Below are 21669 nucleotides of genomic sequence, written 5' to 3' on the forward strand. Positions count from 1 at the left end.
TGCCCTACACTGAAGACGGGTACTTGCAGTGGGTCAAGGTAAACTTACAACTGATGGGTCATTTCACTTGTGACTGCTGTTTTGATGAAACACCTTTTATGGGCACTAATGGGTGACTTTGGTTCTCTCTGTCAGTTTGTAAGATCCACCAGAAGCAGTCTGCTCATGTCCAGGACTGCCAACAGCAGGCTCTCCCCTCTTGCCTCAGGCTTCTGCCTCCTCAGTCTTCCTGCCTCCGTAACAGAGCTGGCAGAGATGCCACAGAACACTGTGCTGGACCTCACTACTGACATCAGTACATTGATTGCATCTGCCTCAGTAAGATGCAGAAGTGGAAGAAAAACTTCACAAATACTCAGAACCCTACTGACTTGATGAAGTTTTGGGGACCCTTTGGAGCTCTTAAGAACACCCCAACAAAGTGAAAAATACATCAGTATACCTAAAAAAGAAGCATGGCACTTGCTGAGACTTTTTGGATTTTGAAGGCAGCCTATGTGCTATTTGAGTATGCTATTCCAATGCATTTACCAAGGAATGAGTAAGGACACCAGTTTTGAGTGGGACCCCCTGGACCTCATCTTCTAACATACCTAGTGGTGCTCAAGCGTTCCTGGCCAACGGCAATTATGTAGAGAACCCCAGTGCGTGAATCATAGTATAGACTCTAGTATTCTGGAACGAAGCCATGACCTCTTCCACATAGAACTATTCTCCTTTCTAAGAAACAGCTCCTGGCACACTGCCATAAGATGTTGCTAAACATCTTACATTGGTCTTGGTAGGGACTGAGCTGCTGACCAGGGGACATTGACGGACTCCATAATCAGCTGCCCATCATGGACTAGGTGTGATCTGACCCACTCACCTATAAGGTCAATTACATACATCTGCAGTCTATCATCTAGAGGAGATGGTGCATAAGAGGCTGTACTTGAGAAAACCCAGAGCACACGTGTCAGTTGCTTGAGCAGGTGGCTCAGCCCCTATGACATGTACTCCTGATTGCTGCCTCCTCTCCCTCAATCTACGTCTCATGGGAAGCTCCTTAGGACCAGATGGCAGAGCAGGCCTGCTTTCAGATGGTTCTCAGTGATGTGCTGGTTCCAGCTGAGAAGAGGCTATGAGAGATACAGTCCCAATCTGGAGTGTCCTTGAAAGACAGTGGGAAAGGGAAATCATTCCAGTGGACGAGGCTTCCACAGAACAAATGTTTTTCACATTTCTGGACTGAAAGACATCCAGCAGAATGAGCCTACACTAGTGATTCTTAACAGGGGATGATCCTCCTGGCCTCAACTTGGGGACATTGGCAATGTCAGGACATTTTTGATTGTCACATCTAGGTGAAGGGCACTCTGGCATCTGGTGGGTAGACGTCCACCAGGGATGTTGCTAAACACCTTACAATGTACAGAAGACAGTTCTCTACAGAAGAGAATTATCTGATCCCAAATGTCATTAATGGCACTATTAAGAAACTATGACCCATACTGATTTATTGGTAAGGGCAAATTGTTTGGTCAGGGATGTGGAAAGAACACAATTCAGAGATTGGTGAGGAGGTATGGTGACAAAGGGAAACATCTGTGGATGACTCTCTCAGAATGCGCATAGAGCATGAAGACATTTGTGCCCAATGTTTATGCTCATTAAAAGTACACTGCAGAAAAGACTGTCAAGAATCAGGTGGACAAGATTGCATGTTCTGTGATGCCAGCCAAGTCTTTTACCAGCCATCCTTATTTTTGCTCATTGGGTTCCTATATAAAGAGACCCTGGCTGCAGGGAAAGAAGCTATGGATGAGCACAACCACACAGATTTCCTCTCACCAAGGTGAGCCCAGTCACCTCTGCCAGAGTCACCTCTGACAGCAGAGATCAGCACAGAGCCTTCCGTATGGCTCACTGATGGGGATGGCCAGCCAGACCCCTGGTAGCTGGCTGATTATACTGGATCCCTTCCATTATAGAGGGAAAATAATTTCCCCACACTTAGAATAGATATATTCTGGATTCAGATATGCTTTCTCTGCCAAAAATTACCATTCATGGACTTGGCAAATGCCTTGTTCACCATTATGGTATTCCACAGTGTTGCTTCTGATGAAGAATGTTGGTTTTACAGCAATGGGATCATGTGCATAGAATTCACTTTCTACACATCCCATTGACCCAGAAGCAGCTGGTCTTACAGAGCTGTAGAATGGCTTACCAAAGATTTTTTTATGATGCCAGCAGGGAGACAACTCTCGGAAAGGTGGGAGTTTGGGCTTACAGATGGAATTTATAATTTGAATCAGCAATTGCCATATGGTGGTGTCTGTCCCGTGGCCAGAACACGCGGTCTGGGAAGCAAGGGGTAAGTGTAAGAGTGACTCTCGTCACTGTAATGCACCCTAATAAGGAATCTGTGCTTCCCTGCCCCATACCCCGAACCCTCCTGGTTTGTAGGTCTTAGTTACCAAAGAAGGAGTGCCTCAATGCGGGCTACACAGTGGCATCACTGAATGAGAGGCTGACACCTGGCCATTTGAGGTTTCTCAAACTACTGCTCAATGAAGAGAAGGAAGTTACCACACTGGCAGGATGCCTAGACTTCATTATCAAGGAACGCTTGAGCTGCTGCTAGCCGGTGGGTGCCAAGGCGTTGATATCTGAAATCCAGCGGGCTCTTTGGTGTGCCTTTAATGATATCCATGTCCCAAAATATAAGTTAATGGCAAACCACAACAGGCAACAGAAAGACTTGCAAGGATTTGGACCCTTCAGAAATGGGATGGATGGGGTTATCCATCAGGTAAAGAACCCCAACAAGCTGAGGTTCTGAGCACAAAGGGAACAGGAGTGGTTCTCGAAAGAAGGAGGTTATGAATACCAACCACGGTCCTGTGGCCAGTTACAGACATGATGACTACGGCAGACAGGTGTATTTTCTTACTTTCTTCCATGCTGTGTGTGTGTATGTGTGCAAACACACACATGTGCACATGTACACATATGTGGATGCACCTATACCTACATGCGCATGTGCCAAGTTAGAAGAACACACAGACACGGAAGCCTTGCTCTTTCCTTTTGCTTCCAGTTTCTCTAGGCCTCGGCCTGGCAACAGCCCTTCGCTTGGCAGCTACGGTTTATTCCAATTTTGTTTCTCCTAGACATGGAGGAGATACCACGTACCCTCGGAGATAGCAGCCCCTCCTCCAGGATGTGAATCCAGCCCTGCGGGGCTCCTCCTCTGGGCTCCTGAACACCAGCGCCACTCAGGGGGCTTCCCTTTGTGGAGGGCTGCTGCAAACTCTGTGAAGCCCATCCTCTCCCCTTGCAGTTTGAACAACCTGGCCTCTTGGCCTTGCTCCCCAGCCCCCGCCCCAGGCTGGGCTGCTCCCCACAGGTGCTCCTGCCATATGACCTCTATGCTCCCTTTGTATATGTGTCAGTCTTCGAGACCTGTTTCTCCAGATCCCCAATTTCTGTTTTCCCTAAATGACTCTTGGACTTCTTGATTTGATTGGGGACTTAGAGATCCTGTCTCTGAGTCCTTCAGTTCATCTTAAGAATAAACAACACCCAGGGTTGCCTGGGTGGCTCAATCAGTTTAAACATTCGACTCTTGAGTTTGGCTCGGGTCATGATCTCATGGTTCAGGAGTGTGAGCCACGCACTGGGCTCCATGCTGACAGCATGGAGCCTGCTTAAAAGTCTCTTTCTTTCTGCCCTTTCCCCGCTCGATCTCATGTGCACACTCTCAAGAAAGAAACAAAAACAAAAACAAAGAAAGAAAGAAAAATCTGGTTCATTCGGATATTTAGTGTCATGATCAAAGCACCTGTGTAGCTCAGTTGGCTAAGTGTCTGATTTCGGCTCAGGTCATGACCTCATGTTTTGTGAGTTTGAGCCTCGTATGGGGCTCTGTGCTGACAGCCTGGAGCCTGCTTCAAATTTTGTGTCTCTCTCTCTCTGTCCCTCCACCGCTTACACTCTGTCTCTCTCAAAAATATATAAACATTAAAAAGAAAAAGAAAGTGTCATGATCATTTTGAAAAGGAGGGAAATTCTCTTACAAGATGAAACAACAAACAGTTGTTTATTAAATCTCATCTGATTTAAAAAATACTGGTGTGAATGGATGTCTGATAGAATCTTCTTTCTCTGGGCCATAAAGCTTTTCTTGGATATTATTTTACCAGGAATACAGGGGTGAGCAAATAACTAGACCAACCAATGCTTTACAAACATGTTAATTTTATTGATTAGGGCATCAAAGCTTCTCTCTGTGTCAAGTAATGGAGAAGCCGTGTCACACGGATTACAGAGCTATTTTTACTTGAAATAATCTTTCATAAAAGAAAGAAATGAAATACAGTTCTTCTATAAAAAGTGCAGTAGTCATTACTGGAAGTTTTCCAAAATGAAAGCAAGATTTACTACATATTGCAAAAATTGGTTTAGTGCTTTAATACTTAATAAAGTAACAATCCAACCACCAAAGACAGCTCTTATAAGGGGTTCCTTCTCCAAGAATGGACCAGATGGAAAAGAATATTTGCTTTGAATTAGAATGAACACTCCCTGGTAGAAAAGGGCTCTGGATAACTTGGCCAAAGTAATGGGATTTATGACCCATTTTTGCCTTCATGTTTTCTTCTGTCCACAGTAATCAAGTAAATTGGGGAGACAAAGCAACACATTTCATCTCTATGTGGGTCAAATGAACCAAAACAAGGAAAAAGGGAAACAGGGGAACAACATTCACTGACTCCATAGGCCAAATGCATGTTTGAAGGAACAAAGCAAAAACACTTCAACAGCCCTTGTTAAAACAAGACCAATTAATCAAAGATGGTGAATAGAGTTCAAGCTCTGCAGATGAGGGAGGCCGTGAGCAGATTCAGGCCAGCCTCCCTGCACCTCTAACAGGTCCTTTGTTGATGTGACCAAGGGCCCAGGCTTCCCTCCTGTGTTGCATGGCAACTGGCTCTGTCAGAGGTGGAGTTTGCCTTGTATACCAAGGCTCCAGGCCATGGCTGATCTCCAACAATGATCATGGTTGTTTTACTAGTTTTGATCATATACTAGTGGAAACAAGCCATCCCATTCCCGCCTGCCAGTTTGTAATTCCAAATCAGGTGTTTGGATTCCATTCCATGCAAGCGGGAAGAATGTGTGGGAGTAGTTGGACCATAGGGCACCTACCATGGAGGAAGGTTTGAGTGGACCAAGGGGGCAGGGCCTGGGAAAGTCCATGTTCTCTCTGAGTACTGGCACCAGTATGCCCCCAGCTTCTTAGGGCAGCAATGAAAGGGACACTGTTCATTGGCAATTTAAGCAAAATTTAAGCCCACATGTGTGGGCCCACTTACTGTGTGCTGGGCAGGCGAGGAGGGAGTGTTATGAGGGGAACCTCACCCTCACCTCATGAGGGACCCTAAGATATGGTACCCAGAGAAATGACAGCACAAATCATGGAAGAGGCTTAAAGAGAAAGACAAAGCCTTTTAACCAGGCTATAGTAGGACAAAGGTCCTGTAAGAAGCTTGTAACAGTATTTTGCCAACAACTCTTAGAGGAAAACACATTTGGCCAAAGGACGTAGAAGTAAACACCAAGGTTAGGTAGTTGTGAATATCATCCTGCAGGGGTGAGGAGTTCAGAGGAAGAACCGTCCCTCCCCTGCTGGCAGGTGAGGTAACCTGACTGAATTTTAGGGCCTCCTGCTCTGGGGGGGGGGGACAGGGCCAAAGAGGTGTGTGTTTGGCTCTGCAGTGTCAAGGCTCTGTCCCTCCAGCACATACTGACCAATGACGGAAGGGGAGACTCGAAGGGGTTTGGCTCTCTGCCCCTGCTGCTTCCAACTCTGTCGATCCAGTTACCCATGCCCGGCCCTGTTATTCTGCGTGATAAGCTCCTCTTCCTCTCCAGACTTGCTTTTGGTGCACGAGAAGGGGACTCCCTTCCCTGGGCTGGGTCACCCACTGCCACCTGAGTTTGTCCTAGGAAGGAATGCCTGTCTCCCTGGAGGGATTAAGGGATTCTCTAGGATCCCATAATGACATCATGGAGGTCCATCATGTGTGCCTGGCCATGAGAGCTGCCCTGTAGGAACACACCCTCCCTGTTGCAGCTTGTTCCAGAGAGCTTTCTGTAAACAGTGGAGTCTCCTATCTGTGAGGGACGGCCACCAGGCAGCCCTTCACAGACACGTGGAGAAACCTGTTGCAGTCAGGCTGATGTGCTCACTGTCACATCTGGCATCATGGACCACAGACTGGAGAAGCAGCCAGGATGTTTATCAGCTAAAATTTTCTCCACCTAGGGACAACAGTGGAATATGGATCTGATAAAGGTTGAAACTGGCATTATTAGGCCTCTTAATAGCTAATCAAAGGACTGATTTCATTTCTTTTCTTTAACAAGTATTTATCCAGTGCCTAATATGTGTCAGGCACTGTTGTAGGCACCAGGAATACAGGAGTGAGCAAAACATACAAAAATTCCTGCCCACGTGGAGCTTACATTCTATGGGGGTTGGAGGAAGGACATAAAATGAATGAATGAATAATTCACATGTGCAGCACTCAGATGGCAGTAAATGCACAAAAAATGCACAGGGAGGTAGGAGGGTGGAATCCATTGTCATTTTAAATAAATAAGTCAGGGAAGGCCTCCTTGAGAGTGACAGTGGAGCAAAGACTGGCAGGTAGTGAAGGCTGAGCCATGTGGTTTTGGGGAGAACATTCAGGTGTAAGGAGGAATATCATGTGCAAAGGCCTTGAGGCAGGCCCATGTTGTGGGCAGGCGGTGGGTGGGGGGCAGAGCAGCTAATAACAGAGGAGGAGGTCATAGAAGTACTGGAATGGGAGTGGTCTTTGTAAGGACTTGGCTGTTTCTTCATTTAAAGTCATCTTCCACTGTTTGTAGATACTGTCAAATAGCTGGTTTTACTAACTTGTCCTCATTAAACTAATGGGTTGCTTTGGTCTTGAACAGATTCAGCCTATCTTCTTAAACCAACTGGTATACTTCACCTTGTAAAGAACTGATTATATGTGTGTGTGTGTGTGTGTGTGTGTCCATGTACACACACAAATACACAGATAAATGTACACACATGTATGTATCCAGATGCTGTCTTGGGTGAATGAATAAAAAAAGCATTAGCAATGGGAATCATTTTGTATATACATAATAGGGGCTGGCGAGACTCTTTTTTTTTTTTTTGCAAGAATCAAACAGTGAAAATGCAAATTTCAACCAATTACTTTGCAAAATGAACAGAAAAAATCACTAGGATTGTTTAGTGAGAGTGGCTTCTGTGCAGTCCCTGGGGTTAAGTGTTAAGTCAGCCCAGTTGAGTAAAGCATATTCATACCATGTAGCCTGTACATGCCAGTTACTTCTGAGGGTCCATGTGGGGCATCTCCCCCTCTCTCTTCTGTACTGGGGGTGGAGTGGTGAGAAAGGACTGGTTTTGGGGAAGGTTGCTGACTGCATAACTGCTAACAGGCCATTTTGAACACTGCTTGGAGCAAAAGTGAGAGTCTTCCAAAGCACTGCATCCTGGAAGGGCTCCATGCTGCCTGGAGAGACTTCCTTGGGATGAGTGGGGGGTGGTCATCATCATTCATGCCCCGCAGGTCTCTCTAGGATCATCTATCCTGGGCCCCACCCCGGGACCCTGCCCTGTGTCAACAGGCAGCACTGTCAGGGACATGCTCTGTGCCCACAGACCCAGCATTGCAGAGTGGATGTGGAGGACCTGGGTGGTTGTGGATGAAAGGATGACACTGTGTGCCCCACCCTGCCTTGAAGAGCTGCATCAGAATGGGGGGGTGGGGGTGGGCAAGTAGAAAAGAGTATATAGTTGGGACCGAATGAGGAGGTTGTGCCCAGGGGTCTCGAAAGAGCCACCACTTTAAGGCTTTTTGGAAGGGGGCACCTCCTCCCTGGTGCCAGAAATGCCAGCCACCTCTGGGCCTTTCCACGGTGTGTCTGCCCTTAGGAAACAGCAGAAGAACCAGACTAGCCAGAGTGGAGGCCACCTCAGCAGGCCATGGGGCGATGCCACAGCGGCTGAGGTCCAACAAGGCAGGGCTTGCTTAGCCATGGAAACGCATTTTCTTATTTATATGAAGCGTTGAAAGAAAGGAAAGGAAAAAACACTGGAGGAGCTTATTTTGTAAAGTCCACACCATGATGAGGAAAAAGGAACCATGTCATAAAGAAAGACATCCCAAACGTGCAGTAGATGCCTTCAGCTTTTACTCCAGATCTCGTAAGTAAACACGGAAGACTCACACAGAACAGAACTTAATGCATACATGGGTTTGGCAAAGCCTTTTTTTCCCTCGCACAAATTTCCCACCATTAATAAGTACAGCCCTTTTTATTTTCTTAACTAATGTGAAGCACATTTTGATAGGTTAAGTTTATTTTTCCAAAGTAGAGTGGTTTGCAAAACAAGTTTGCAGATGCTAAAGGAGAGGGTGAGAACCAAGGGTACCCGGAGTGAGGGTGGGATGTAAGTAGAGAAAACTTTATCTGGAGTTGCCAAATTCCTGATGGTAAGCTACTAGAATTGATAAATCATTTTGGAAAATATTAAATTTGTAAAGTAACAGATCCAAACTTGTCAGAAGCCCACTCCAGCCACTGGGTGGTAACAGGTAAGAAAAAGTCCACAGTAACTTGGTGAATATAAAGTATTCATTTCAGAGGAAAGGTGCAGTACCAAAATCCATGGGCAGAAAAAAAAAATCAAGCTTCCAAAAAAGAAAGAAAACATTTACATATTCCCACTTTCAGAGAGGATGTGAACAAATAGCGAAAAGCACTTAAACCCAAGAGCCCGCAGTGTGGAGCCCCTTCCCACCTACGGTTACCCTTCCAAGGGGACAACCCTGTGACAATATAAGGGCACAAAATATTGCTCTGTGGCATATTCTGGAAATAATATAAAAATAATTTCTATGGTACAGTTTAAACTTGGCTTGTAAAATTTCAATGTAACATAGCATAAAATCTACAAACAGAATACACGTAAAAACACCTTCCTTTAACAATATATTATTTGAAAAAAATCAGATACCCAGGTCTCGCATGTGCGGGAAATGTGAAGTAAATTACTAAATTAACCTCCACTGGGGTTTAGAAGTATCTAGGATCCTTCTGGAAATTTGCTGTCATTTAGAGACATCTGACCTTTCCGGAAAGGGAGTCAGGCCAGATCACACAAGGCCACTCACAGGCAGGGTCTGCCATGTACCCCGAGCCCAGGGTGTGTGCCCCAGTGTGGTTCTCAGCTTTTCTAGAACTGGGACTGGCTTTCTTCCTTTTCTTCAGTGCCTATGATCCACTTAACCTTTCCCTGATCCACAAGTGGCCCTCAAGTCACCGAAGGATATGAGACAACCTCTTGGCCCACACGTAAACAACACAGGAGTTTCTCATAGTTACTGTTCTGTCTGATAAACGAATTTGGGTTGAGAGAACTGTGGCTAGGGACCAGGTCTAAGAGCTCTTCTGAACAACACGGAACAACACGGATACAACAGTGTGTCAGGAGTGTTCCTGATACACTGGACTGGTACATTTAATATAACGGTAGGGTCGCTCCAGGTTTCAATACTGTTTAGAGGAAGGGATCCAGATCTCTCACAAAAGGAAACAGCTATTTGTAAACCATGTGGACAAGCACCCGCAGACACCCTGGAAGGCCCAGCCACCTCATGACCACGCTGAGTTGGGGGCCTTCCACATGGCTGGAGAAGCCACCCAGAGCTGGATCTCAGGCTTTTATTTATGGCATATCTGTCAGATGGGGATGGGGCAGAGGAGACTCTGAAATTCAAGGAGACAGAATACGTCATCATTTTTAAATAATACCTACAGATTACACTGCCTAGTTTAAAGGTTTTCTTGATATTACAATGGACCATGTTTATTTTTCTCAGCTTGCCTCTTTTTTTTTTTTAACCATGGCACGAGAAAGATAAAATATTTGCATAGCCAGTTTTGGAAATTTCTGGTTGGCTGTGTTAACATTAAAAAATTAAAAAACAAACATAAATTTACTTTATGCCTTCTTGACTTCGGTGCACATGAGTTTGGTTTCTAAATGCACAATTAAGCATTTTCAAGGTTGGCTGTCTCAACCTTCTAAGAGTGAGTGGCGAGAGCCACAGACAGTGTCTATATGTGGTGCAACACTTCCTGTGATCTTACAGCTTTGGATGGCAAAGCAGTTGCCTAGCAGGGCACAAAGAATCAGTCCAAAAAGTTGCCACGAACCCTCTCGATGAGAGATTTTTAAAAAACTACTTTTTTTTTCTGAGTAACAAAAGAAACCCCAGTAATATGAGGGACATGGATGTTAGTAATTACCACACATTGAAAGTATTATTCGGCATGAAAAGTAAAACTTCCAAAAGATTTTAAAGATTCTATTTAATAAATAATTTTGATTTAAGGAACCACTTATGCAAAACTTGAATTACTGAAACCCCACGTGCTGTGGAATAATTAAAAACAAAAAAGGAATTACTTACAGGAGATACTCAAATTAGTTTACTATAATTCTTCAAACAAGTAAAAAAAAAAACTCTCCCCTTTTTTAATTTTATTTTATGTATTATTATTATTTTTTTGCTGCTCTTTATGTCAGAGGGAAAAAGCATCCTTTCTGGAGAAGGAGAAGCTGGCTCCAATGAAGAGATGGTCTACCTCCTGCATTTTCTTTGGAATCACTCACAGCAAAGCTGGGCTCTCTCTCTCTTTTTTAGGATTATTAGAAGCTACTCTAAGGATCTCACAGGTTTTAAAATATTCTTTTGCTAGTGAGGATTTTACCCATCTTCTCCGTACTTCTTGGAAACAAGACCTCTCTTTAGTGAGGCAGATTTAACTCCTCAGTGTCCTTGGCCAAGAACGGCATTCTCCAGAGGTAATCTTGGAAGGAAGAGGCTGCATATTGCTGCTCAAACCAGGGTAGCTAAGGATACATATTTTATTTTTTTTCCTCAAGAAATGTAGGAGGCACCAAAAAAGGGATCGCTCAGGGATGGGGCTCCCCCCTCAATGTGTTATGGAGCCACAGGCAAGGTTATCCCTACCCTGCAGAGGGGACCCCAATGGGAGTGGAGCCCCTTTACGTAGCTGAACCCAGACAGACGCAGGTGGAGGTGGGGTTGGGCTTCCTTACGGGCTTCCCTCGGCCTCTTCCCTTTGGAAAGAGGCACAGGCCAGGTTTCAAAGCAGCCTCCTGCGGGCGGGGGGAGGGGGACGCTTTACACAGTGACCAAAGGGTCAGTCCCTCGCCTGCCTCTCTCCTGGGGACACCTACCATCACCTCCTAAGGGCCCTCCGGCGATAGTTCACTGTGGAAGTGTCTTCAAAGGAGAAATGTGAGCAGGCTGTCATCTTTGCTCATACATGGGCAATTCCAAATAGTGGTTTCAGAACCCTTGCTTTTGGGAACCAAGGTGTCTTTGGAAAGCTCCTGTCACCTGAGGTGCCCGGCACCGGGGCCATCGCTACCCCTCATCACGCCCTGCGAGGTAGGTTGTCCGGTGCCCATCCCAGGACGCCTGCGGCTTTGATGGCAGTGTGAATATTGGGCCGGGGGTCGGGGATGGGTGGTAGGAGGTTTTGCTTATGAGATGGAGCCATGTATTCCTAAAGGGCCACCGTGACGACCGGAGCGCATCAGCGGGGTGGCACCCTGCCTCCTGTCCTCCGACGACTCTGGAGGGGAAGCAGGTGTGAGCCCGCAGCACAGCCGCCGCCCCAGTTCTGGGCTGCGTGTCTGCTTCTCGACCCTGGGTGGTACCGACCGCACACGTGTGACCGCTACACGGAAGAGGTCAGTCGCTGGCGTGGGGGGTGGGGGTAGGAAAAGAAAAAAAGCAAAAAAAAAAAAAAAATGTAAAACACTCCCTTCTAAAAACAAAGGGCTGCAAATTTCTTTATTTCTCTTATTGAGGAACAAAAATACTCTTGCAATGGCTATTGAGTTTCCACAGGTACGAGGCAGATGCTAGCTAGCACACCCACTTCCAACAGTATGACTTGTTTCCTATCCGTCTACTACCTGAGTGGCGTCAGTGTAGGTTCAGGCACCATTAGGAACGTTTGACCAAACACGTACACAGCACTGACAGAGGAGTCGCCGGCCTTCCGGTTGACCAGGGCATGTAAAAAAGACACCGACAGAATGGAAAAGAAATCCTTTATGGTAAAAGCTGGCGGTGCGCGCGCCGCACTCAGGGCCGGGCCCCGCGCGCCTCGCGCCGCCGCCGCAGCTCCTCGCGGTAGCAGTAGGAGCAGTAGTGCTCGGTCTCGGCGCGCCCGTAGAACGCGCAGTTCTCGCGCTGGCAGCGCCGCTGCGCCAGCCCCGGGCCGCCGCGGCCGCACTCACCGTTCGAGCGGGCGGCCGGCGCGTCGGCGTCGGCGAACTCCAGACCGTCGCGCGCGGCGCCGAAGCCGTTGGTGTAGGTCTGCGACTTGTGCTCGGCGGTGCCGGCCGCCCCTGCCGCGCCGGGCAGGGCGCCGGGCACGGCGCGCGCCAGCGACTCGACCGTGTTGACGGTGCGCAAGGCGGCGGCGCGCGCCGGACTATAGCTCTGCGACGACAGCGAGCGGTTCTGCTGCGGGTACGTGGCGCACGGCCGCAGCGCGCCCACGGCTGGCGCGCACGCGTCGTCCCGCGCGCCCGCCGACTGCACGTGGATGACGCTCTGGCGCGCCGGCGCCGGGGGGCTGCGGCCAGGAAGCGGTCCGCTGGCGCCCGCGCGCCGCGCGCCGCCGCCGCCGCCGGGCCCCGGGGAGGCCGCGCCGCCAGCCGCCGCTCGCGCTGCCCGCGTGCCCGTCGCTGGCCCGGGACTCGGGCGCTCCTTGAGCTTGAGCACCAGCTGCGTGGGCGGCCCGGCCGGCGTGCCCGGCGAGGCGCGCTCGGGGCCTGGCGCGCCCTCGGTCTCCGGCCTGCGCGGCGGCCTCTTGGCCGTGGCGGCGGCGGCGGCGGCGGCGGCGTCGCGGCGTCGCTGCTCCTGCTCGGCACTGAAGCGCTCCTGCGCGCTGGTCAGGTAGTAGCCTATCATCTCCTCGTGGAACTGGTGCCGGTGGCTGGTGAGCAGCAGGCCGGCGAAGATGAACTTGCGTTCGCCTTGCATGGCGGCGCGCAGGATGTTGAGGCTCAGCTTCACGTCCGTGCTGTACTTCCACGCGTCGCCCCGCTGCCCGCCGCCCTTCTCGGCCGGCGACGCCCCGGCCGCCTTGTCCGTGGGCGATGGCGTGGTCTTCTCCGACGGCGACGTGCTTGCCGACGCACCCGACTCCTCCTTGCTGCCCTTGCGCGACTTGGTCTTCTTGTCCTTGCTACGCTCGGGGACGTCGCCATTCTTGCCGTTGGCGGAGTTAGCGCGGCCCATCTTGCCGTGCACAAGGCCGCCCAGGCCTCCCATGTTTTTCTTCAGCTTGATGCCCAGTGTCTTGCTGAAGCTGCCCAGCTTGTTGGCCACGGAGTCCGCGCGGGTCTTGTCCTTCTCCTTGCGTTGCTTCTCCTTCTCTTTGTCTTTGCCATTCTTGCCATTATTGCTGTTGGAATTGCTGCACACTGAGTCCCGATCCGAGTCCAGGGAGTCGGCCAGGGACTGCACGTCCTCTCCCACAGAGGCTGTTGGGGATTCCGGCTGTGCCAGAGGAGCCTGTGGGGGGAGGGGGAGGTCGAGAAAGGAATAAGGTTAGAGATGAGCCATCCCAAAGTGGGATCGACAAAGGCAGACCACCCCAGCCCTCAAGCTGCTACGTTGGGGCCCTGGGACCTCACTGCCTCAATCCAGGAAGACTTTTTGGTGAGCTCAAGTTGCTGGTAACCTGGAACTCCGAAGCGGGGAGTTTGGGCAAGGTGCAGATGCCCACCTGGCTTTGAGCCCCAGGGCCTTTGCACATTTTAGAATTAACCATGCCCAGACGCTGCCCTTCTAGCCCTGACGAGGCTGGTCTATGACCAGACCCAGGTCTAGGTCGGTCTCTGAAGAGCTAGAGGCCTTCTGGTAAGGATGACACTTCATCTGCACCGGTAGGTGTTTCTCTACAAAGATGTCTCACCTGTTCATTCCAAGCGGGGGACAGACACCTTGTCCTCACCTTAGAGTAAATACCCCCTTAGCAGTTCGGGTGATGACCAATTGCTTTACTCTAGCGGTTCCTTTCTCAGATTGTTAATGTGGTGTACTAAACTGAGGATTCTGAAACGACCTGGGCTTAGCAGGAGAAACGCTACCATTCCCAGAAAAGGTCTAGGGTGTGAGGAGGGAGCATCTCTGGGCACGGCCCTCTATCAGGAAGGCAAGGTGGTTATGGGCACCTGGTCAGGACTGTGGGGTAGGTGGGGAGCCTGAGAAAGGTGATGAATGCATGCAGAGGACCTTGTGGAGGGTCCACCTTGAGTGAAGAGAGAGAATTCTGACAGAGAGAATTCTGAAGACTGGGGACCTCATACTAGCAGCTCTGTGGCAGGAACTGGTACCACCCCTGAATGGGCTTTTCCTGGCGTCCGGGGGAGGGGCCTGGGAGAAGGCCGGATTGTTCCCTCATTTTACTTCTGTCCCCTTCCTCCCCAAGCAGGTCCAAGAGAATGGTCCAAGAGACTGCCTGCAATCAGGTCACCCAGAAGCAAGCAGGAACCAGCTTTCCCCACTTTATATTCTGAAATTCCTTCCTGTACCCACTCTGTCCTGGGTCCGGAAGGAGCTAGAGGTCTCAACAGGGTTTGTCGACGACACAAAAGGGCAGAAGCTCTGGGGTTTGCCCCAGGAAAGGGAGGTGTGCCTATTGCTGAGAGTGCCCACTCCTAGGAGCCCAGTAAGCAAGGGTCCTTGCCAGGGCCTGCATCTGACACAGGGGCCACCATGGCTTGGCAGGGAGTCCTCATTGCAGTGCAGAGCTGTCTCCCAGCCCAAGAGCCTTCTGATTCTAGATCTAGAGCTGCTGCCTTCACACCATATGTGTGTGCTGGGAAAGAACACCCACGGCAACACTGGTATAATCCAGGCAGTTGACAGGTCATTGTAGAGGTTAAGAGGCAGGACTTTGGAGCCAGACTGCCACCAACTGTCCCTTGTGTTCTCCATAAAATGGGGCATCAGTACTTGCCTCCGGAAGCCCTATGATGATGACACACAGATAAAGGCTGATGTATGAAAACATCCTGAGCAGTGCCTGACCTGTCATGGCTATTCACTCTGTCAGGCACCACCCTACTTCTTTCCTTTAATATTGTAACTTAATAACCCCACTTCATAGCCAAGTATATTGATGTCTGAGGAGGACCGATTTGTAAGCGCACGCGCTCTCCTTTTACAAATTCCTTTCCTTGAGAACTCCCTACTGAGATGACAAAAACATCAATCACTTAGAGTGAATCCTGCTTAGCATCTGGAAGGGGGACGGAACAGACCCTCCCTGGGGGAGGAGGCCGCGTGGGGGCGGGCAGCTCCTTTTCCCACTGCTCTCCCAGAGGACAGAAGGAGCGGGCGCTGAGGAACTGCGCTCTCGGTTCCCTGGCTTTTCCAAGGACCCACACACAGTTTATAATTAATTCCGCTCCGCCGCAGCACATAGTGTTCCGATGTCGGCAGAGACAGTTTTGTGTTGTAACTTGCCTACGGTTTGTTTTCTGAGTGGGTGTGTTTATTCCTTTGCTCCTGGAGAAAATAAAAGGACCAAACCAAAACGCAACTACGAAACCACAGCACACATACAAAACCAAACATCCCGGAGCCGAAGCACTCGCCTACGTACTGGCACGCAAACACGCGTGCACACACGCATCAGGTAAACCCTAGGCGCTTCTCGCTAGGGCCGGAGTGGGGCCCAGCGAGGCTGGGGGCGGCCGGGTGGGCGCAGGCGAGGCCAGGACCCAGCCAGCAGGCCAGGCTCACCCGGGTCTCGGAGGGGATCCGGATCCACGTCACGTTCATGTAGCTGTGCAGAAGGTTCAGCTTGGCTTCTAGCGACAGGATCAGGCTGGCGAAAGAAAAACACCGAGTGAAATGCGCCCCAGCCGGCCCGCGCTCGCCCGCACGCACCCCGCCCGCAGGCACGCCAGCTGTCCCAGGAGGAGCAAGGGCGGCCCGGCCCTCGCCGGGAAACCGGCGACAGCCGGCCCTCTAGGGCGTTGGGGGAGGGGCACAGGGGAGGGGCTCACTGGGCCAGCCGGGCGTTATCGTTGTCGTCTTTGCCCCACTCCCAGTCCTTCCCGGGGTCCACTGCAAAGTGCAGAGGCAGCAGCTTGTGCTCCGAATCCGTCAGGGGGATCACGGCTGGAACAGAAAAGAGAGACGCGGTGCCAGGTGGCTCTCCCTCGGGCGGGCAGAGGAGGCTCCAGGCCCCAGCAACCCCCAGGAAGCCAGGAAAGGGAGTTCCAAGACCAGGTGTCTCCTTAATTAAGGAAACCGAATGGAGACTCACTGCGCCTTCTGTGCCAGCAGGAGCGTTAAGACCGCAGGTGTCAAAACCACTACTGATAGTTTAAAATACTTCGTGCTTATTGTGGACCCTGAAGAGCGGTTGGAGACCTCACCTGGACTCTGCTGACGACTGAGGTCTGTCAGAAGGCAGGTACCCCGGTTGGGCAGCAGACAATAAAAGCTATTACTACTTCTGTTATTTCTGAGGAAGGACCCAAGCAGAGCTCTTGGTCACCTCACAGTGTGCAAATTAGACAAGCAAGGGCTGCTGGCCAATCTGTTCATTCCTGAACTCATTCAATTAAATCTATGTCAGTTCTGGGAGTGGATGGGGGTGGGGGGACCCAAGGACCTCATGGCTCCTGCCCACAGGGATCTCACAGCTAACAATTTCCTAATGTCAGTTGGTGGTTAAATACTCTGGAGAGTAAACAGCAGACTGAGGGGAGCTAAGGCAAGCCTTTCTAGGGCGGGTCAGGGAGCCTTCTGAGGAAGTAAGGTGTAGGCTTGTAGGTGGAAACTGCAGCGAGGAGAGACTGGCCCTCCCCCAGGGATCCATTCATCACAAACACTCTGGAGTGAAACACCCAGCTGGGGAAGTCTTGGCCCATCTCAGAATGGCTGGGGTGGAGTGGGGGTGTTCACAGGTTTGCCTGGATCTGTTAGAAGCTTTTGAGCTGCTGTGGTACCCAGTGCCCAGTGAGAACAGCTTGCTCCTTCCCTGGGTTTACCCTACCTCCTCCTCCTTGCTGCTTGGCCATACCCTGCCTCCCCTACCCCCACCCCCTGCCCTCGCGTGAGCCTGGTGTCATTTCCCATGATTCATGCCAAGGGTGCCATGTTCTTTTGCAAAAGGCGTTCTTTTGCAAAAACAAAAAGGCAAATAAGTAAATAAAATCTATGACTGAATACCATTAATAGTTGACTTTCTAATAAAAAAATTGCAAACATTGATTCACTGCTGCCCTCCAGTGTTGCTATAGAGAAAATATGAGCACAAATAATCCTCCACCCCCATATAAAGCAAACACAGCTTTGCTGGGGGAAATGGGTGGAAGGGTGATGGGGTTCTGTTTAAAGTGGCTGGAGACCGGCAGTATTGTGTTCTGGTTTGGTTGGTCAAGGGTGGCTTGGTCTGCCCAAACTACAAGCCACTGGGTTCTGCCTTGACATGGCCATGACACACAAGGTGCCCCTCCCAGGGTTCAGCTACAGGGCAGTCACACTCAGGGAGGGCTGCAGAGCCTGCCCCACAGTTCCATGACTCAACATAAAAGCAGAGATAGAGTTGGCCTGGCTTCCGATCCACTGGCAGGGGTGGGGGTGGTAGTGGATCCCTCTGTAGACACTTGCTGGGGCAGGGAACCTCCCTGGGGTGCTTGCTTGGTAAAGGCACTGATTCCACTGGTCCCCATGCAGATGGCCAAATCAGAGTGTCCAGTAAAAAAGACCCAAGGACTATATTTTAAATAGGCATCTTCTGTGGTTCTTAAAATCATACAAATATGGAAAATATTGCTCCAGAATGATAATCTGTTTGAAGCTGTTACTGTGGGTACAACGTGGGACTGGCTGTCCACTCCCTTCCCAGGGGAGGAGTGCAGTTGAGAGACATCTGCCCAGCCATGGCTACAATTTCCAGCCCTTAGCACTTAGGAGGGAACAGGTGCTGAGTTGTACCCATGGCATGAGAGCAGAAACAATGTGGGAAGTGCTGGGCAATATGGTTAGGTGTGGGCGGCCTTCTCCCCCCCCCACACCCCCCCCATCCTTCTGTATGCTGAAACTGGTGGTGCTACAAGATGGCAGGGGTGAGCTCCTGACTCCCCACCTGCCAATCTGGAACACCTGTTTTAGACCTTATTTGCATCAGAACCACACTTCTCTCACTATGATTTTGGTTTCTTTCAGATAAGCCAGCAAAAGCAGTACAGAACCACATGCCCTTCAGCCTCCACTCCTACCACAGGGCTCCTGGAATTTTTACCCTTAATGGCTGGACTGGAACTGACTCCATGGGCTGCCCCCTGCTGAGCAGAAGGTTGGAGTCGCCTGAAGGTGCTAGAACCTGATCACCTAGCAGGGTCTTGGCAGCCTCTCAGCATGAATCTTAGTGTGGAGGGGCCTAGGTAAGTACTCAGAAAGGTACTAGGGACATGTCTGCTTGCAAGAAAAGGCATCTTCTTTGCCAGGGCTAACAAAAGGCATATTCTCTGCAAAGGGTACAGCAGTGTGAGGGCCAGGGCTGCTGGGACCGAGAGCCCTACTCATGGCTGCACAAGCCAGGAGGGCCTTGAGAACAGGCCCTCCCCACAAACATTAGCTGCTTTAGATGCATCTAAAGCATTTTACTCATTCACTTTTCCCAATTTGAAACCTGGCCTCACCCAGTGAGGTATGTAGTGATGTGGTAGCTTGCCCTCTGGTGGCAATGTCAGGAACAGCAAGTGCTTTTCAAAAAAAGTCAGGAAACTTCTTTTTTCTTTGAAAAGGGTCTGTCTTGGGGCGCCTGTGTGGCTCAGTTGGTTAAACGTCCAACTTCAGTTCAAGTCATGATCTCACGGTTTGTGGGTTCGAGCCCTGCGTTGGGCTCTGTGCTGACAGCTTAGAGCCTGGAGCCTGTCTTTGGATTCTGTGACTCCCTCTCTCTCTGACCCTCCCCTGCTCATGCTGTCTCTATCCCTCTCTCTCAAAAAAAAAAAAAAAAAATCCCTCTCTCTCTCTGACCCTCCCCTGCTCATGCTGTCTCTATCCCTCTCTCTCAAAAAAAAAAAAAAAAAATCCCTCTCTCTCTCTGACCCTCCCCTGCTCATGCTGTCTCTATCCCTCTCTCTCAAAAAAAAAAATTAAAGAAAAGGATCTGTCTTTTAACCTGGAAACATAGAGACAGCATCTCAAACCAGCCTTGATGTGTTTTTAGTACTTATCTTCCAAAACGAATTCAGACTTCTGGGTTCTGTTTCTGGGATATCATTACAACAATAACAAGCCAGACAAATTGCATATTTACAACTTCCCTTTAACTCATCAGTGAGCAGAAGTCACACGGCAACTAGCTAACTCCAAACCTGAGGACAGATGGGTACATACAAGGAGAAACAGACACAACTTTCATTGGGGCCGACTCAGCTGGACTATGGTAAAAAGAATTCAGCTAAAATTATTAACAAACTAGTAAAGGAAGAATGTAGCCTAGCGAAAGAATATTTAGGACCCTAGAGGCTACAGATATGAGGGAAATTCAAATGTACTTGTAGACCTCTCTCCATAGGACTCAACCTGGTGCTCACTAAAAGACTGGCAAGAATTCTGAGAAAGCATCCTTCACAGACGTTTCTCTCCTATCTATACTATAGAACAAAACTTAAATTGTGAGGGTCGGGCAACACTGTTGGCCTTAGGGACTGGGGTCTTTCGCCAGTAAAACTTGGGGTGGGAGGAGGAGATAAGAAAAAAAAACGCTCTTGTTCCCTGGGCGGGGTTGGGGGGGCAGGAATATGTACTGAGCCCAGAAGTACATCTGGCGGAAATAATCCTCCTTCCAAGATCCAGGACAATGCCTGCCTAAGGCAGAAGCTTAATTAGAATAACAAAAACATCACCCTTCCTGGTCCACTTCCATACCCAGGCTAACAAGCCTTAAGTAACAGCAGTTTAGAGCTAGAAGAGGGCCAAGACTTTGAGGAGAGAAAGGGTGCAGCAGACAGTGAGAAAAGCCTTATGGCAAAACACAAGATATCACCAGTAAAATTTGAAGGCTAAGTACGTTAAGGTAACCAGAGCAGCAGTGAAACCAAACCTACCTCAAGTCCTGACTAGACTGATCCAAACCCCATGCTAAAGACCTAGCAAAAGGAAAGGCACACTTAATTCCAAGAATCAAAGTGATGTGCCCCAGTCTTTATTGTCTTGCTCAGTATGTCTGGCTTTCACCACAAACTGCTAGCATAGGAAAAGGTAAGAACCTTTCCCCTCTCAACATTTGACACTATCAAGCATTTGATAGAATAAGAGTTAGATATGACACAGGTATTGAAACTGTGACATGGAATTTAGAATAACTGATTAAACTGAATACTCTAATAAAAAAAAAAAAAGGTGGATACCATGCAAGACTTAATGGTTAATTTCTCTCCAGCAGAGAGAAGAAATTGATAACGTCAGAGGAAGTGGGCTCCAGAACCAGGACTGTTACCAAAGATAAAGAGAAACATTAAACAATGATATACGGGTCAGTTGTCCAAGAAAACATCAGAATCCCACATATGTGCATGCTCCTAATGACAGAGTTTCAGAGTTCTAAAAGCAAATACTAACAAAAATGAAAGGAGAAACAGATCCATTATGAATCTTGGAGGCTTCATTATTTCTCTCTTCCTAACTGACAGAACAAGTAGAGAGAATATCAGCAAGGCTGCAGAAGACCCGAACATCATCAGAGAACTTGAATGAATTGACATTTATAGGATGCAACCAGAGCAGAACACATTATTTTCAAGGGTACAGGAAATATTCACCAAGATAGAACACATTCTTAGCCAACCTTAGCAAATTTAAAAGTACAGAAATCATAAAAAGCTTTTCTCAGACCATTACTAAATAAAACTATTAAACCTATAACAGAAAATATTTGGAAAATCCCCAACTATTTGGAAATTTAAAAACATGCTTCTAAATAATCCATGAGTCAAAGAGGAAGTCTTAAGGGAAATTAAAAAAATAGTTTGAAGACAATGAAATGGAATTACAACATATCAAGATTTGTGTGATGTAGCTAATCAGTGCTTGGGGGAAAATTTATGGTACTAAAATGCTTTTATTGAATAAGAAGAAAAGTTCCAAATTTGTAATCTAAATTTCTGTTTTAAGAAACTAAGACAATAGCAAATTAAACTCAGGTAGGAGGAGGGAAACAATAAAGATTAGAACAGAAATTGATGAAACTAAAAACAGAAAAATAATAGATAAATCAATGAAATCAAAAGCTAGTTCTTAGAAAAGATACGTAAAAAACAACAGATTATCCAAGTCTATATTTTAAGAAGTTAGGATAAATGGTAGACTAGGCTTTTAAATGATCTTAAGCTATTAATATTCCAGCTAGTCAATACGTGTTCATCATATTCTAAGACATTTTAGAATACTGAACTTTTCATTGTTAGATGATTGTAGATTTAAGTGCAGTTGTAAGAAATAATGC

At 48.6% G+C, this 21669-nt stretch overlaps 1 protein-coding gene across 1 annotated transcript in view; it reads right to left on the minus strand.

The window, feature by feature from the left end:
- Positions 1 to 11948: 11948 nt before the first annotated feature.
- OTUD7A (OTU deubiquitinase 7A) overlaps positions 11949 to 21669 on the minus strand; it is a gene marked incomplete at its 5' end in the record, with an annotated part of 94504 nt that continues 84783 nt past the window's right edge. The window contains 3 exons of the mRNA XM_039217186.1: positions 11949 to 13703; positions 15942 to 16026; positions 16208 to 16322. Of these exons, the coding sequence (XP_039073117.1) occupies positions 12264 to 13703; positions 15942 to 16026; positions 16208 to 16322 (1640 nt within the window). The remainder of the gene's footprint in view (positions 13704 to 15941; positions 16027 to 16207; positions 16323 to 21669) is intronic.

The sequence above is a fragment of the Hyaena hyaena genome, unplaced genomic scaffold (genome assembly GCF_003009895.1).
Source record: "Hyaena hyaena isolate Hyena2069 unplaced genomic scaffold, ASM300989v1 scaffold_670, whole genome shotgun sequence".
Taxonomy (NCBI): Eukaryota; Metazoa; Chordata; class Mammalia; order Carnivora; family Hyaenidae; genus Hyaena; species Hyaena hyaena.